The sequence below is a fragment of the Salvelinus namaycush genome, chromosome 3 (assembly GCF_016432855.1).
Source record: "Salvelinus namaycush isolate Seneca chromosome 3, SaNama_1.0, whole genome shotgun sequence".
Classification (NCBI taxonomy): domain Eukaryota; kingdom Metazoa; phylum Chordata; class Actinopteri; order Salmoniformes; family Salmonidae; genus Salvelinus; species Salvelinus namaycush.
This window is the reverse complement of record NC_052309.1, coordinates 75,585,623-75,602,940: the sequence shown is the minus strand read 5'-3', so window position 1 is coordinate 75,602,940 and position 17,318 is coordinate 75,585,623. Positions and strand designations below refer to the sequence as shown.

Genomic DNA, 17,318 nt, shown 5'->3' with positions numbered 1-17,318 from the left:
AGTGACGACACAGGGAGTCTGGGGCAGGGATTAGCTGGCACCCCGGGTCTGAGGGGGAGAGAGATTACAAGACAAGAGTACAGGACAGGATGAGCACTGGGCAAAGTGTCTGTTTGGATCTCTATTTTCACCAACATACAGTAGGTCACAAAGGCCCAAACATCAAAACATTGAAACAAATGTATGCCTCATTGCAAAAATAAATGGAGTGTGGATTTTGCTGCAAGTGGCAGATTGAAGTTATTTGTTGGGCAATGGTTGTCAGCAGGGAGATGTATTCCAATGCTCTCAGCATATCATACAGTATCAAATCTCATCCTTCACCTCCCCTTCACACAAAGCCCTGACCTCTGGGTTTGTGGGAGGAGGGGAGGACAGGTGACTCAGCACTTGAGGAGGATGCACTTATACCAAGGACAACGCCGCGCCAACACGTTCATATAGGACCCAATCAATTTGATGAATCCACTGACAACCATATCCTGGTGTTTTTCAGTAACTGGTGCTTGATACAGAATGACAGTACGTTTGATACAGAATGACACTACCTGGACATAATATGCTCAGGCCAAATAATTTAAAGGTCATCATATTACATGGTACAATATTGGATGGGAATACCTCCACACATATCTTTCTAATGTATATGATACAAATTAGTGTGTGTGTGTGTGTGTGTGTGTGTGTGTGTGTGTGTGTGTGTGTGTGTGTGTGTGTGTGTGTGTGTGTGTGTGTGTGTGTGTGTGTGTGTGTGCGCGCGTGCGTGTGTGTGTGTGTGTATATGTGTGTGTGTGTGTGTGTGTGTGTGTGTGTGTGTGTGTGTGTGTGTGTGTGTGTGTGTGTGTGTGTGTGTGTGTGTGTGTGTGTGTGTGTGATATGGATTACCAGCAAGCGGGAGGAGGAGGAGGAGGAGGAGGAGGTGGGGGAGGTGGCCAGGGGCTTAGATGTCCTTCAGTTAAACCAGTGAGAAACTGTCGTGCTGCCTCTGGGAAGAAGTGATCATAACAAGCAGTCAGCCAGGAGGAAGAGCTGCGTAGAGTGGTGCTGTTTCCACGACGATTCCAAAGCTGAGGAGACACGTCGCACAAGACCAAGCAGAATCAATAGGAAAACGGTTTCTCCCACCGACAGGTAGGCTAAGGCAGGCGAGGAGTAAAGTATTTTTTCGATAGTGGAAAATAAACAAATGGACACAGATAGCAAACTACGCAGTTGGGATGTTGTGGTGTTACATCTTGTCATTCCCGTTATTTTGTTTAAAGCTAATCAAACATGGTTTTACAGTAGCCCATCTTTGCATTTGTTCAAATCTTAATTATTTTGTTGTGAAATGATTAGTTGATAGTTGAGTTTGTCAGGTTTGGTCATCGTTTTACTGAAAGAAAGTCAGTCAGTTGTAGGTTTGTAGCTGATAGTCTCAAGTAGCCTACATTGTTATACATCTAACAAAGCGATTAGTAAACTCTGAAATGTGTTAAACATGTCTGTAACTCATTTTCTATCAAATACTTAAACGGAAGTTCATAAGAAAATACCATATTTAGGATTTAATCAGGTATTGTTATGCATGCCTAGCGTTATCCAATGGCTAGATAGGCTATAGTTGAATATTTCACAGGCTGTGTCATACATCACACCAATCCTTGAACCTCCTTAATTAGGCGAGATGCTCCACGGCACGTCATTGAATACAAACTATGTTATGGACAGACTAGACCGTTTTTGATCAGTGGTGGTTGATCTTACTCCCTTTTGAGGGAAATATTCTCTTTAGTGCTATAGGCAAAAGGGAAACATTCTCTTTAGTGCTATAGGCAATAGGGAAACATTCTCTTTAGTGCTATAGGCAATAGGGAAACATTCTCTTTAGTGCTATAGGCAATAGGGAAACATTCTCTTTAGTGCTATAGGCAATAGGGAAACATTCTCTTTAGTGCTATAGGCAATAGGGAAACATTCTCTTTAGTGCTATAGGCAATAGGGAAACATTCTCTTTAGTGCTATAGGCAATAGGGAAACATTCTCTTTAGTGCTATAGGCAATAGGGAAACATTCTCTTTAGTGCTATAGGCAATAGGGAAACATTCTCTTTAGTGCTATAGGCAATAGGGAAACATTCTCTTTAGTGCTATAGGCAATAGGGAAACATTCTCTTTAGTGCTATAGGCAATAGGGAAACATTCTCTTTAGTGCTATAGGCAATAGGGAAACATTCTCTTTAGTGCTATAGGCAATAGGGAAATATTCTCTTTAGTGCTATAGGCAATAGGGAAACATTCAAATGTCACATTATTTAAAAAACTGGTCTTCATATTGTATGGTTCACTGAACCCGCTTGTCTCCCGCTCCGCTGTCCAAGGTCCTGATTATAGCCGGCTAGCTGAACGTATCGCAGGTTGAAGAAATGGCTATCAAGTCAAACTCCCTGCCATTGGTCTGTGCATATTTAGCGGCTACCCTGATTGGTCGCATTTTGTGTTTGGAGGGGGCGTGTCTACAGGACGGTAGACAGAAGATCACGCCCAGCCAGGAACCTCACCTGAAAGAGTGCACAATCTATGCTGAGAGTGAGTGAGAGCACTGTGCTTTTTAAAGACAACAACATGCATCGTCAAACCATGATAAAGAGAGAAAACTGCTGTTGGAAGTTTACTATCTAAATCCTCAATCCTCCTATGAGATGAGGTGTCTCCCCATGGTCATAATCTATCCATATCTGTTCTCTCATCAGATGCATGTTGTTCAGAGGATGACATCCAGGATCTTAATCCCATGACCAGTGAGAAGAACAACCCCTGGGACAAGTGTGGGAAACTGAGCCCGAAGTAAGTCTGCAATTTACAGCGGCCTTTGATCATGATATAACCAATATTTTCAATCTATCACATCAAAGCCAACAGAGACAAAAGCATTGCACTGCTGGAGCATGGTGGTGGCAGCATCATGCTGGTCTACCCTCTCTCTCTCTCCCATCCATCTCTATGTCCAGGTGTGAGGACTTCCTGAAGCGTGTGACCTGTTTCTACCGTTGTTCCCCTGATGCAGCCCGCTGGCCACACTCTCACCTCCAGTCCTCCATGCAGGCCGTGCCACTGTGCCACAGCTTCTGCCGTGACTGGTGAGCTCACTACAATAACCTAGGGTCCCCAATGTAAACTGTACTGAAGGCTCTGCGCTAATCACATCATCCAGCAGTATCAAATGTTGATCTGTCATCTGGTCATTGCAACATAACATTTTTCTTCAGGTATGAGGCCTGCAGGATGGACATGACATGTGCTCGTAACTGGGCCAGAGACCCCAGAGGACAGAACTGCACTGGGAACTGTGTGCCGTATCAGCAGGTAGGCTGTTGATTGGATGGGCAGCAGCCAGTCTCATGGGAGGGAGCCATGTTGAGTTGGCTGTAATGCTGTGTTGAGCTGTGTTTTAACCTTGCTATAAATATATATTTTTTTTTTTCCAAAAGAGATATTTAGACTCAATGATTAATTTCTTTGAGGAAGTTAAGAACCATCCTAGTCTCTTTCTCCAGCTGTGTCTCTTATGATAGAGCTGTAGGAAGATAGAGAAACCTGGCATGCAAGGCTAGGTTAGCAAAGAATCATGGTAGTATAGCTGAGTCAGTGTTAGTTGTACTGGTACTGCTGGTCTCAGTGATCAGTGAGGGATTAAGGACACAAAGCCTGGCTAAGTGGAATAAAGGAGGGGCTCTGCCAGGGGCGGACTGGGACCAGAAATCGGCCCTGGCATTTCTAACAAACCTGCCAACACCGGCCCATTTCTTTCCTCGAGGCCCCCACACTGGCCCATTTCTTTCCTCAAGGCCCCCATTATTAGCCAGATAATGATTGTTTTGCACAAAAAATCCAAGTTAGACAGGCCCAATGTGATAAAAAATGGTCCAGCCTATCTGGCATTTGCTCAGAATGCCAGATGGCCAGTCCGCCCCTGGGCTCTGCTCTGTACTGCTCCACTGGACAGAGGAGGATATAAAAAGAGGCAGAGTGACCCAGGGCTTGTGCACAGCTGGGACCAACTGTGAACCTCCCAGTCACACACAAACATGCACGCACACCAGAGGAGGCTGATGGGAGGAGATGTATGGGGACGTGCTCATTGTAATGGCTGTATTGGAATGAATGGAATGGTACCAAACACATCAAAAAAGAACGGTTCCATTGATTCCATTCCAGCCAATACAATGAGCACGTCCCACTATAGCTCCCCACACCAGCCCCCTCTGACACACACACACATAATCAGTGGTTGGATGTGATGATGAGAGGTGACAGGAGTGTGTGTATGTTTATGTGGAAGAGGCAGGTCAGGGAACCACAAATATACCAAATAAAAATCTAATTATTGTGAGGCCATTCAATTAAAGTTAAGCTGTTCTGAATATGAGGGTCCTGCTACACAGAGACCTCCAAAACACCCCATAAGGAGGAGTCAGAATGTTTGAACAAAACAACTCACATCTAATAGAAATATTGTTAACACAATAACAATATTTTCACAGATTTATGCTATTCATTAGTTTGACCCTTTGCTTAAGAGCAACTGACTTTGGAACTCAAATGAGGTAGGAAGCAATTTGTGTCCAGGCATTTTAATGACGGCTCTTTTAATGATCTTCAGCTGTTCAAAAAACAATTATTTTAACATAGATAGTAAACAGTTTGTAGGTTAGACTGGAATGTTCAGTTTGATTCCTCATCAGACAAAGGAATTGGGAAGCTAACTGCACCTCACCCATTCACATGTCCTCCCTAATCGAGCTGACAATGCTTCAGTCTGCCTCAGGGCCACTGTACACAGCAGGCAGGCTGCAAATAAATACACAGAAACACACACACTTGCACATTGGCTACTGCACTCACATATAGGCTACACACACACACAAACAAACACATGCACATTCTGTACTCACATATAGGCTACACACACAAACACATGCACATACTGCATTCACACATAAGCTAAACACACACAAAAACATTTGTACATGCACACACAATACTGCACACACACGTACAAACCATCAAAACGTTCCCCTGGCCCTTCTCCCAGGATCCTCTCTGGCTTTCTCCCTCATCGTCTGTAAGCTCTGTTGGCTCCTCTCCATCGCCTCACTGGCCACAGCAATGTTCTGGGGCTTCTTAACATCATCAACAAGGAAACCAACACTCTCTTCACGCTCTCCACTCAAACACTGGGTCTGAAATGGGCAGTGAAATGGGCAGTGACTCTGCACTAACATGCACTCCTGTGTTGCGATAACAGCAGGTTGACGTTTATTGGGATGAATCTTCTCCTTAAGGCAGAACTGAGCGATTTCCTCTAGATCCAGCCAACGGCAAAGTAAAAATATTGTCGATATTGTAAAACTTCATGAAAACAAATGTAAGGTTAGGGTTAGGCACTAGGGTTAGGCACATGACCATGGCCGCCCCAGGAGAGGAGGCTAGTAATAAGACCAGCTAGTAGCTATCTGCTACACAGCAACAGTGCTGTCCTTCTAACACAGTCAATATAGCAGTGCTTCCTAAATGTTCTGAGTGACTCATTCACTCCTTATCCCTCAGACAGACAGGATGAGAGAGGGGGAGAGGAGAGAGGAGAGGGGGGAGGGAGGAGAGAGGAGAGTTGTAACGGTAGCATTTCTTACAAAGTGGTGATGACTCACTCCCCAGAGAATCAGAGCTTACAGATATAGGATCTTAATTTGACCTATAATGTCACAGCAAAATAATCATTCAGCAACAGGATTTAAATGCTTAGTCCATAATGTAGCTGGAGCTGTGGTTAAGCTATTATCTGGCCAAAAGTAGGCTACATGAAAAGTGTAATACTGTTAATATAATTGTGTGTTAGATTGTGTTTACAGTTCATTTAAATAAGAAAGCTCATCTGCATTGCTTGCGGTGCAGGAAAATTCTCAGCAACAAAAGAGTAATCAAATTAAGATCCTACATCTGTAAACGCGTAGACCCACGGTGTCAGTACCATTCTACTAATAAGCTTTTCCAATATCAAGCTTTTCTGAGAAATGTAGGCTTAGACTTCATTATGTTTTTTTTGGCCCTAAAACCTGAATTTGGATTAAAGTGAAGGGGAAAACATATTTATTTCCCGCAATCAGCTGGCTTTTAGATGACAGATGAAGCATGACCTTGTGTGCTGGTCCCCCGTGTCTCTAAAAGCCTTTCTCTGTATGATGAGGGCACTAATGGATGGATGAGAGAGAAGTGGGAGTGGCAGCTGCTGCCTGGCAAATGCTATGTTTTTTCAGAAAAGGTACATCTTAGTGTAATCAATAGTCCCAATTAAAATGAGTGCCTTAATCAGAGATATAATTTGCAACACACAGAAAAGATAAGGGTCATATTGAATCTAATGTCAAACTACACCTCCAATGATTTGCTCTTTGCTGCCACAGATGTACCAGCACGGCCGGGACCTGTGTGAGAGCCTGTGGGGGGACGCCTTCATGACGGTGGAGGATGAGGAGGAGGAACGGGAGGGGGGTGAAAGTATTAGCAATGGTAAGGGTGGACGTCCCTGTGGATGCCTGACCCTCAGCCCCTCGGACAGGGAGGTGATCTCTGCCCTCAGGGCCCTGGAGGAAGACCCAGAGGAGCTGGACACCACCAAGAGTGGCTTGCCTCATTACCGTGCCCCCTGCCACACGCAGCCCCAGACCAAGCCTGCCACACTGCCCCCGCAGGCGCGGAGGAGCAACGGCAACATTGTGATGCGGAAACGCTCAGTCGTGGTGGATGATGTGGAGGGTAGTGGGAGTGGGCTGTAGATGAACTGACAGAATCTGATCTCTGAATCTGTAGCACTGTCCCCAAGCTGGGGTTGTCATATCTTGCTCTTATAACTAACCTTACCTCACATACTGTACCTCTCATCATTACGCACCATTATAACCCATCAATCAAATGTTGCTTAGAGACGCTCCATATTTTGAAGTAATACCAAACATAAAAACCATTATGACATGACATGCCCTTAACACTGTGTAAATAATGTACGAATAGTGACATTGACTGTAACATTATTCTGAAAGGTTAAACAATCAACAGATAACATCAAAGTGTATGACATCATGTTGTATTACAGTCTGTTGTTACATGGTACTTGGCCCAGGGACTGCAGTTGAAAATTAGCCGGCTGACTAAAACTTTTATACAGTAGTAATGTTGATTAATGTCCACTGTCCCTGTAAAAGTAAATGTAATAAAGTAAAGTAGTTGCTAAAACAGGTGACACCATTCATGATCGCCATCAATGTTTGGCATGTAATTGTCAGTCATGTATGCTCATTATAAACATATGTAGTCTTGCAGCTACATTAGTAGGCCTACAAATGAAAATATCTATCATCTTGTGAGGCGCCTGGGACTGCCTCGGTGCATATCATACTGTAGAGTTGTATTTACTCATCAGTAGACTGCAGTAGTTTCTAAACTGTATTGTGTAACTTTGCCATCAGACTAGGCATAAAGGAGATATACGTATCCATACTGAAGCGTCCAAAATTCCTCTATTCCTCAATCCTAAACACCTTTTTTAGACATACCTGTACAACTGTCAACACGCTTGGCATATTTTACTATCGTGATATAACGTAATGTACTACTGTCTTCTTGTCATGAAATGTTTGATAGTGAGGAGGGAGGTAGGGTGTTTGTGATGGTGGTGCACAGCCACATCATTAGAGTGGTTGCCATCCTGCAATCATAGGAGTCAGTCAGCTGTTAAAAATGATGAAGTATTCTTTATAGCTGGAGGAAGTCTTGAATTTCAGAAAGAGAATCTGCGCAAAGGACAGACTTAGACTGCTGATGTAGAAACATGACTCATGCCAGTAAGGCTTTTGTGTTAGTTTGATAATGCATCAGAACTCTATTCAGGCAATGTCATTCAAGATGCTGTGATGTAGAATTAGAGCCAAACTCTATAGAATGTCTATAGAATGGAGGACCTAAAGGGAACCTGTTTGTCTGAGTGTGATAAGAATACCTATTTGGTGTTCTTTTGTTTCTTGACATCCTCAATAAACACTGGATTTCAAAATCATTCCATTGGTATTTTCTATTGTGTTGTTATTAGAGCCATTGCCAGATCAAAATACATAGCAAATATGTGTTCTGTGTTCTCCATATGCAGCACTGTCCAACCGTTTGACCTGTCACCTCAGGATAAGAACACTGTGTATTCCAAGGATGATGTCATCACCAAACATGGCCGCAGGGTCAGTCCACCTCTGATGTTCTCACCAGTCCAGCTCAAGCTGGCAGACAGCTTGACAGTTTGATTATGGGAGTGAATAAATATAGTATATGTATTGTTCAAATTACAAAGGCGCCACACCAGCAGTTACACCGCTAACCAAGGTTTTCCCAGCCAGCCCCAGAGTTCACTGCTACAGCCGTAGTGGACGGACAGTTCGAAGAGGTCAAGCTGTCCTACTACAGAGGCTTTGCTTTGGTGTGAAATCAACTACACACAAACACAAAAAGTACATTCAAACTCAACATTTCTCAGACTTAAATCTTTGCTTAGCTATACACATCCCATGGTGTTGAGGTTAAGTCATGGAAGCAGATTTTTAACTATTAGGCAAATGACCATAAACCGTATGCAATACTTTTGAAATCCCTTTTGTCTTTTCTCCCTAAGGGAAGTATGTAGTGCTGTTTTTCTACCTGCTGGACTTCACCTTTGTTTGCCCCACTGAGATTGTGGCCTTCAGTGAACGTGCTGAGGAGTTCAGGAAGAGTGACTGTGAGGTCTTGGCAGCCTCTACAGACTCCCACTTCAGTCACCTGGCCTGGTGAGACCATTATCTTACTAGGGTCATATATGGAAAATACTGATATAGGAAAACAAACCAGAATCTTGTCCTCTACTGTCCTTCTGTATAATCTATGTTTTTATTTTGCATATTGCTGCATATATCTAACTTAATACCCCAACTTGTGGCTATTGTTAGGTAATAATTTTCATGTTTGTGAAGAGGAATCCAGGAAGTAAATGCACTAGGCTGCATAGGGTCCTGAAGCCCCACCCTGCCCAGAGTTAAGCTTCTCTGTGTAGCTGTGATAAGACCCTGGAAGACTGCCTGAGTTGGTTTGCAGCTCCAGATACACAGCAGATGTGTAGCGGCCACTGTTCAAGTCATCAATAATCATGCAGGCGTGCAGTGCATTTGCCTACAGTCCTGTATTTATTGTGTGTGTAATAGTGATTCTCTCTCTCCCCCTCCTGTGCAGGATCAACACAGAGAAGAAACATGGAGGTCTGGGCCCTATGAAGATCCCTCTGCTGGCTGACCCCACCCAGGCCATCTCCAGGGACTACGGAGTGCTGAAGGAGGATGAGGGCATAGCCTACAGATCTGTTACCAAGCTCTGGGACAAGTCTTATAATCCTATTCTCTCTCTCTCTCACTTACAGCTGCCCATTTCCTGACCTTTATACAGTGCTCAGCCCTAAACCTGTTTTAACCTTCCTCCCTACTGTCCAGAGGTCTGTTTGGGATTGATGACAAGGGCATCCTGAAGCAGATCCCCATCAACGACCTGTCAGTAGTGTGCTCTGTGGATGAGACACTGCACCTGGTGCAGGCCTTCCAGCACACTGACAAGTTTGGAGAGGGTAAGAGGAGGAGGGGACAGAGAGCAGGTTAGAGATTTAGAGTAGGATGTGCTGACATCTCAGGACATGGTAGGAGACTCATATTGTTAGGCACCAATAGACCTCCATTGTATGCACTCTAGTGCTACTTGACCTCTAGCCCCTCTTCAGCACAGTTCCCATTCTTATTAGAATATACAGTACATTTAGTGAGCAAATGTGTTTGATATACACTGTATGTTCACAGGGCAGATGTGTGACTTGTTTCTCTTTAGTGTGCCCAGCAGGATGGAGACCAGGGAGAGACACCATCGTCCCGGACAGCCAGAAGAGCAATGAGTTTTTCTCCAAACAGAACTGATCCATCCACACCTCCTTAGAGGTGCTACGTCTATACAGGGTACTAACTGAGCCCTTACTGTTGTTAGCTGGATCGCTGACTGACTGAGTCTGCTGATCGCATTGATTCTGTGTCAACTACACTGTCAGTGGGGATGTGTTTTGTGAGATTTCTTGAAAATTATATATTATTTGTGTATTAGGCTTGATGTTGATTCCATCATGGGGCTTATTTTACTGCTGTTCTCTAATGATTTTTTATTTTTAACTTATCTAAATTTACTTAACATATTTTTATTAAAACTGCATTGTTGCTTAAGGGCTTGTAATGAAGCATTTCACTGTAAGGTTACACCTGTTGTATTCGGTGCATGTGACAAATATCATTTGATTTGATTTGATTACAATTCAAACAGTGCCATGTGAGTATTTTGTTGATGAACTGGAATGTTAATAAAAAAACAGAATTTCTAGCTAAATTGTTCTCTAGTTTTGTAGTGATGAAGCATTTGGAAGTTGCTTTTGCCTTTTTAAAGAAAATATAGTTTAAAACCAAGTGTTTAATTCAGTACTTTTATATTGGAATATGACATAAACACTGGTATAGAGTTAATAGTAAGCTTCAGTTACTAACCACTAGATGGTGCTATGCACACATTCAACAAGCAATGTCCCTGTTTTTCTGGAACACATTGGTTTTGTATAGGTTTTGTTTATTGATACAATACAAACAAATTAGTCTTAAAGAGCAACTGCCCATAAAAAACTACTTCTCATTTAGAAAACAGCCTATATGGCATCGAGTCAGAAACATTTATTCTACTGTCTAAATTTAGTATAATGTGTAAATAGGATCATTTTGGTCATAGTCTCATCCAAAACTGAGTTTTGTGGGACTTATGGTCGTGACTGCATCACAATGTAAAGGAAGGTTGGGTTTGTTTCAATCCTGCCCACAGCTGGCAGCACACAAGTAATCATTCATTCGGAGTGCAGCTGCATGTGACCAGATTGTAATGCCTGTGCTTGGGTTGACTTTGGATCTACTGTACCAATGGGGCTAGTTAGGGACCATTGCTAAATTACACAATGTACATGGGACAATATGATAAAATTCCAATAGCTGCACATTTCAATGACTTAAACACCTCAAACCAACTATAAATTGTAGAAATTATAAGACAAAAATGTAAAACATGATGAGAACTAAAAGGTGTACAACATGAAAATATTTGCATTTACATTATGTAATTTATTGACAGTCCGCTAATTGGCAAAACAGTTTGGTTAACTCTTCCCACCTGCGAACACACACACACAAGACACCCACATCAAACCACACCCTGATATCAACTCATGTTTTGAATTCAGTCATGGCCGCTAGCATTTCTTAATTAACCTAATATAAAACGAGGCCAGATCAGGAAGTGTAGTTGCCCTTTTAAAGGTTTTATATTATAATATATTATAAACATTCTCTATTTTTGAATGATCCCACTTGTTATGACCAAACTGCTTCTTGTATCTCCCAGGGTGATAGTGAGCCCTGCATGTCTCAGAAGAGGTTATAATCTGTTCCCTGTGTTGCAGAGGTCATTAATGGTGAGCTGCACAGTGTACACTGCATATCAACTCCATTCTATTACAACTTAACTTACTCCTCTGGTGACACATGGGACTGAGAAACCAGACATTATGTAGACTACTACTTATCACAAATTGACTGTCTTTAAAAGATTATGGGATTACCTCCCTCGGTTTGAGATAGATGGAAAAAGTTTGTAGTAGTGTTTTAGACGATTCCTATTGAAGACCCATGTCGCCTTTACATAGACATTCAGCATGCAAAATCCCATTTAATCTGCATTGTCCTAGTAGATCTAGATGTCTCGGAAATGAGTTATGTAATTATTGAAAGAAGCTCAGATGGCCATGGTGAGGTGGGAGGAATATGTATGATGCGAGAGAAATGTGGGAGATGGAGCGAGAGAGTGAGGCCTGTAGCAGTGAAAGGGGGCTAGAGGGGAGGAAAATAAACTCACCCCAGATCTTCATACGTCATCACTTGCATCACAGATGTTCCCACAGACACTGATGGTTGTGGGCTGTGGTAGCGAGAAGCTGAAATGGGCAGGTTGTGCGTGTGTATTTATACATGTTGTGTAGGCCTATACATAAATAACCATGTTAACACCATGTTTTTATGTATTTCCCCCTTGGTGGGATCTGAGAAATCAAGTATCCAAAAAACATTAGTTCCATCTGGCAATGGAACATTTACGCTCCCACCAATGTGTCGAGAAGTGAAAACAATAGAAGAGTACAAGAAATTGGTATAGGAGAGAGAAGGGTTAAATTAGGACACCTTTGCTCTTGACTGTCACATTTTAATTATGTATAACAAAATCAAAATAAATCAATTTTACACAAGTTTTTTGTACTAAAACACAGAAACGGTGGAAACTGCACTTGTTTTTATGAATACTAGTAGGACTATTTAAACTGAAAGATACAGAAATGGAGTACACGTAGGTGTCGTAGCTGATATTTTCCATATTGGGGCATAATTTAAAAAAAAGTTTTAACCTCTCTCCTAAACGGCTGAGGTGAGAAAGTGTGTCAAAACCCCAGCGTTCAGCGATTCTTTTGAAGTGGTTTTATTTTATTTTCGTCTCAAGTGTGCTGAAGGTTGTGGAGAGCAGGCTGGCTGGGTTGTTTGCCTAGCTGGCTGCTGTAGCCTACATCATTAACAGGACAGAATTCCCCTCCTGTTTTTCTGAGAGCAGCTTGTGCATACTCAATAACTCCTCTGTCTGCCAAAGACCGCAAAACAACAGGAGTTGCAACTGTTGCCAACTTTGAAGGGCTTGAATTTAAAAAACTGTTTGGATAAAAAGTTAATGTATGATGACTAATCTTCAATTAACTCGACTTTACTGAGACTTTTCCCATATCCCTGACTCAATTCAAAGAGAACAGGGCCTCACATATTTTTCTGATGTCGCCACAATGTTCTTGTCCTTGGCAATGCCAACCCAACCCATCCATACACACAGATGCGCTCACACACCAGATGCCCACTCGCTTCTACTGCTCTGCCAAGCTGTGTGGCATCTTTAAACACCCCCGGCATTCCAAAGGCCACTGTCACTTCCATGTGCACTCATTCAAATATAATACCCGAATCTGTCTTAACTGTGGTGTGTACGCAACCACCATGTTTAGTTACCCTGGCTAGGCATCATGGGAAACAATGTGCCCAGAATGAGCTGGTGGCCATTGGACATAAGTCTTTATACAAATAGATGATTCAACTAGAGAATTGATGGACTGAGAACAGACACCTTGAATATGGGACGACTTTGAATATTTTTGTCTAGTGGTTGACCACTTCATGCCATATGAAAAATTAAGTAATATACAGTCATTTAAAATAGTCAAGAAAAGTTAGCGGCTGAACTTTGTCCGTAGTCATTTGATAACCCTCGCGAAATTATGACTGTGCCAAGTCCATATCTGGTCAAAGTTTGTTTCCCCTTGTTATGCTCCTAAGCTCAGTTCTTAATTATTACCCTATACACCAGCTTAGTTTCAATAATAATATTGGAAATTCCGTTGTGCCAAACCATCTTATTGATACTAAGTGTTAGATGAAGTGGAATGAAACCAATTTGCACGGAAGGCGGGAGTTCCCAGAAAGCTTCGCTCACAGTGACGTAATCTACCAGAAGAGTCCTTATATGGACACGCTGTGCGTAAAAGGTAGTCTAATAGCATCGAATCTCTCACTGTAAAGGAGCATGACCTAAACCCATCTTCAATGAAAACTAGCCATTTAATTCACACGCTTAAGGTTGTTGTTCATGCATAACATTAGACTTCAGTAAATGTGTAAAATCCTCTGCGCATATAGCCATCATTCAACGACCAATATAATTTCCAAGTCGCATTTTTAGCAAACACCATGAATGACACCAATAGACAAACATGAAGCCAAAATCGTTTTGAAAAGAGACTTTACTTAATTAAATATACATCGCACAAATAAAAAATACATTGTAAACATGACAATATTAATTTGTCAGGATCAACCTGGCAAACAATAACTTAAACATTTAATGAATGCAGCATTGCATGATGATATGCAAAATTACAAACAATACAATAACATTTCCATTGATTAGGTATCAAAACCAGCCTATCAAGTGGTCTCTGGTTTGTTTTTGTAGTCACTCAGTGTCAGTGTCTATGTTCAGTCTGGATGCTGTTCCTGTTGTCATGCATTTGGATTATATGGTCCCTTGTGCGGTGTCCAGCATCCGGAAGTACCATTTGTCAGTCTTTTACCCGAAATGAGAGCAGCCTACACACAGCCTGTGGCCGTGTTGTCATTACCAACAATAGCCTGCCGGTATATGGCCTCTTCCAGTGCTGTTCATGTAGAACATTCCTCCAGTGTTGTCACTTCTAAATCATGAATTACTCTGCGTAATGCCCTCGCCTCTCCATTTAAAATGCCTCCATTTTGCTCGTCAACATCAGCTGACAGCCGCTGCTTACATGTGTCAGGACTTTCTGTTTGAGCTGGGCGACTTGTTCACGAAGCACAGTCGCTGTGTTGGAGAGCCCAGCATTGTCCGACTTCAGAACTTTCACCTTGTCCTCCAGTCGGGAGATGCGCTCCAGTTTGCGGCGCCGGCATTTGGTTGCTGCTAGTCGGTTTCTAAGCCGCTTCCGCTCGGCCTTGATTATCTCTTGATTTTCCATGTCGATTGGGGACATTGGCGGGGAACCGTCGCTGCTGTGTAGATCAGGGACGGTTTGTGGTTCTTCTTTGAAAGCCACAAGGCGCTGTGGATGGACCCCAGCGCCAGGTAGAGAGTACTGAAAGGGGTGTGACGCGTGCGTCGAGGTCTGTTGGTGATGGCTCTGCTGGTGGTGCGGCGGTAAGTAGTTGATGGTGGTACTGGGGTAACTGGATGCGGAAGAGAGGTTAGTGTTTGGGCAATAAGCGTTCAGTGTTGTGTAAATTGGAGGCTCGGGCTGCAGGGAGGAGCCGAAGACACTAGAGGCCGCCGCCGAACAGGTCGTCACACCACCCGCTCCAATAGACACGTTGGGCGGGGCCATGGGCATATGGTTTATCTTGTGGAGCTCGTCCAGGGCTTTCACGAAGCCCTCCGCAAAGCCCTCCTGCTCATCGGTGATGCTCCGGTTGTAGAAGTACTGGCCTGGGGTGGGAGTAGTAATTATACCGTTACTGTTTTGGATGATAAGCCTTTCGAGTTCAGGGGAAGCAAGCTTCAGTGACCCGACGTCCTGGTGCGCTGCTTGGTACAAGTCAGACTTGAGGTTGCGATATGGCTCTGTCAAGTTCATATTCATATTCTGCTTTAGGAGTTTGTAGTCGTGCAATGCAGCATCAGAGTGGCCATAAGCCGAGATAAAAGAGTCGTCATGATAAAAAGGCTGCTCCATTTTTGTAGACATAAAGTCGTAGGAAAGTGAGCTTACCAGTTGTGTTTAAACAGTCTCAGGATATTGGTCAACAAATGACGGTGTCAGCAAAAAGTAGGATTACGCATCAACGCAAGCACCCCTCTTTTTCAGCAATGACCCCCCAGTTCAAAACTAAAAAAGAATTTCACTTCTAAAAGTGTGAGGGAAAATCCAAGATGTAGAACAGAGCAGTGGTCCACGAAGGCTGTCAACAGATGAATGACCGCAGTATTGACGTGATCCAATGGCTTGAACTATCTATTTCAACCTTGTATAAGAAAAAACTCAACTTTATACCCACACATAAGGTTGCGTTCAGGGTATGTTGTTCTATGTGATAAATTCACTCTGAGTGAGCAGCTAGTAACATGCCGTTTTATATACACACCAAACATTGGGCTAGTTCGTGTTGCATGGCCCGGTGCCCCGGGTGAGCGGAGTCTGTGTATTTTAGACTATTCCATTGGTCCATAAACGAAATCTCCACTCACCCGGTGCACTGGCCATGCAAACCGAATCAGCCCACACGCGAGCTGTCAAGATTGGCAAAGGGAATTGATTGGATAGAAACTATTTGTGCACGCCCAACAACATAACGTCAGGATTATGACGCGATTGCCAGGAACTACTTTGATTGTAAACCGATCGTTAACACGCTCATGTAGGCAAGAAAAGTGAACAGTGAAGCAGGGCTGGATTAAGAATATACTTCTATACAATCTTCACCTAATTTATTGAAATCGCTGTAAAGACTAATGTACAACGATGTTTAGACTAATTTGTCAACATGTTTCTAGGCTGTTGATATACGTCGTTTTGTGATCTGACTGTTATATTGTCACTACAGTAGACTACATTACTGGGATGTTTCACGGTCCACGTTGTTACATTGTTACAAATTGATAGGCATTGTCCATCAGACGCTGAGCTGCGCTGCCTAGGCCTACATATTATGTGGACGCCAAATTTTGTAGGCCTATAAGATGAGTTGCAATTCACTTGTTAATTTTAAACCAAGTTTGTTTGATGAATTGCATGTAGCAGGGATAACTATTAGCCTAATGTTCTGTTAATATTTAATGTTAATATTTGATTGTTCCGTGTGCAAATGTGATGAACAATGCCGCGATGGGGTTAACGTAACCGTGGAGACCACATAATGTATACCATGTATTAACTATATATATATTGATATACTATGGTGGGATCGATTATTTTTTTATTATTATTTTTGATCGAGTATTTAGATATGAGGAGAAAATCCGCGTTCCATATTTGGGCATGCCGACGCGTTAGTTCCTCTGAGAGAACGGGGAAGCTGCCCCCCTCAGCCTCATTCCAGCAGGATTCCTGTTGTATAAAGCTCATCCGTGTGAGAGCTAGGGACTTTTTGTTTGAATAATTTTAGATGAAAGCAAAAATTCCTCAGCTACATTTTGTATTGTTGGAAGGCAACTCCTTTACTGAGTTCATGGTTATCAATTGATTTAATGTACCCCATGAGTCTTATTTATTTGTAATTAATCAGTTAAAATGAATAATTCAATGTTTTCCAATTGTAGCAGCGATATTGCCCTTTCTCATCTTATGTACAGTGCATTCGGAAACTATTCAGACCCCTTGACTTTTTCCACATTTTGTTACGTTACAGCCTTATTCTAAAATGGATTCAATTGTTGTTGTTTTTCTCATCAATCTACACACAATAATGACAATAATGACAATAATAATGACAAAAACAGATTTTTAGACATGTTTGCAAATGTATTAAAAAACAGAAATATCACATTTACATAAGTATTCAGACACTTTACTCAGTACTTTGTTGA

The 17,318-nt window shown here is 42.5% G+C and overlaps 3 protein-coding genes across 3 annotated transcripts; 2 read left to right on the top strand and 1 right to left on the bottom strand.

The window, feature by feature from the left end:
- The first annotated feature begins 1,013 nt into the window (after positions 1 to 1,013).
- LOC120044599 (riboflavin-binding protein-like) lies at positions 1,014 to 8,091 on the top strand. Its single transcript, XM_038989270.1, has 6 exons — positions 1,014 to 1,131; positions 2,360 to 2,567; positions 2,732 to 2,825; positions 2,990 to 3,118; positions 3,248 to 3,344; positions 6,443 to 8,091. Exons 2-6 carry the CDS (start codon positions 2,405 to 2,407, stop codon positions 6,812 to 6,814), a joined length of 855 nt encoding a protein of 284 aa, XP_038845198.1. The 5' UTR covers positions 1,014 to 1,131; positions 2,360 to 2,404; the 3' UTR covers positions 6,815 to 8,091.
- Positions 8,092 to 8,155: 64 nt separating this feature from the next.
- On the top strand, positions 8,156 to 10,012 carry LOC120044040 (peroxiredoxin-1-like). The gene is made up of 6 exons (XM_038988630.1): positions 8,156 to 8,266; positions 8,419 to 8,491; positions 8,695 to 8,848; positions 9,288 to 9,434; positions 9,542 to 9,672; positions 9,927 to 10,012. The coding sequence occupies exons 1-6, from the start codon at positions 8,156 to 8,158 to the stop codon at positions 10,010 to 10,012; spliced, it is 702 nt and encodes a 233-aa protein (XP_038844558.1).
- A 3,977-nt stretch (positions 10,013 to 13,989) lies between these two features.
- LOC120044598 (transcription factor jun-B-like) lies at positions 13,990 to 15,828 on the bottom strand. Its single transcript, XM_038989269.1, has one exon. It carries the CDS (start codon positions 15,478 to 15,480, stop codon positions 14,500 to 14,502), a length of 981 nt encoding a protein of 326 aa, XP_038845197.1. The 5' UTR covers positions 15,481 to 15,828; the 3' UTR covers positions 13,990 to 14,499.
- Positions 15,829 to 17,318: the final 1,490 nt, after the last annotated feature.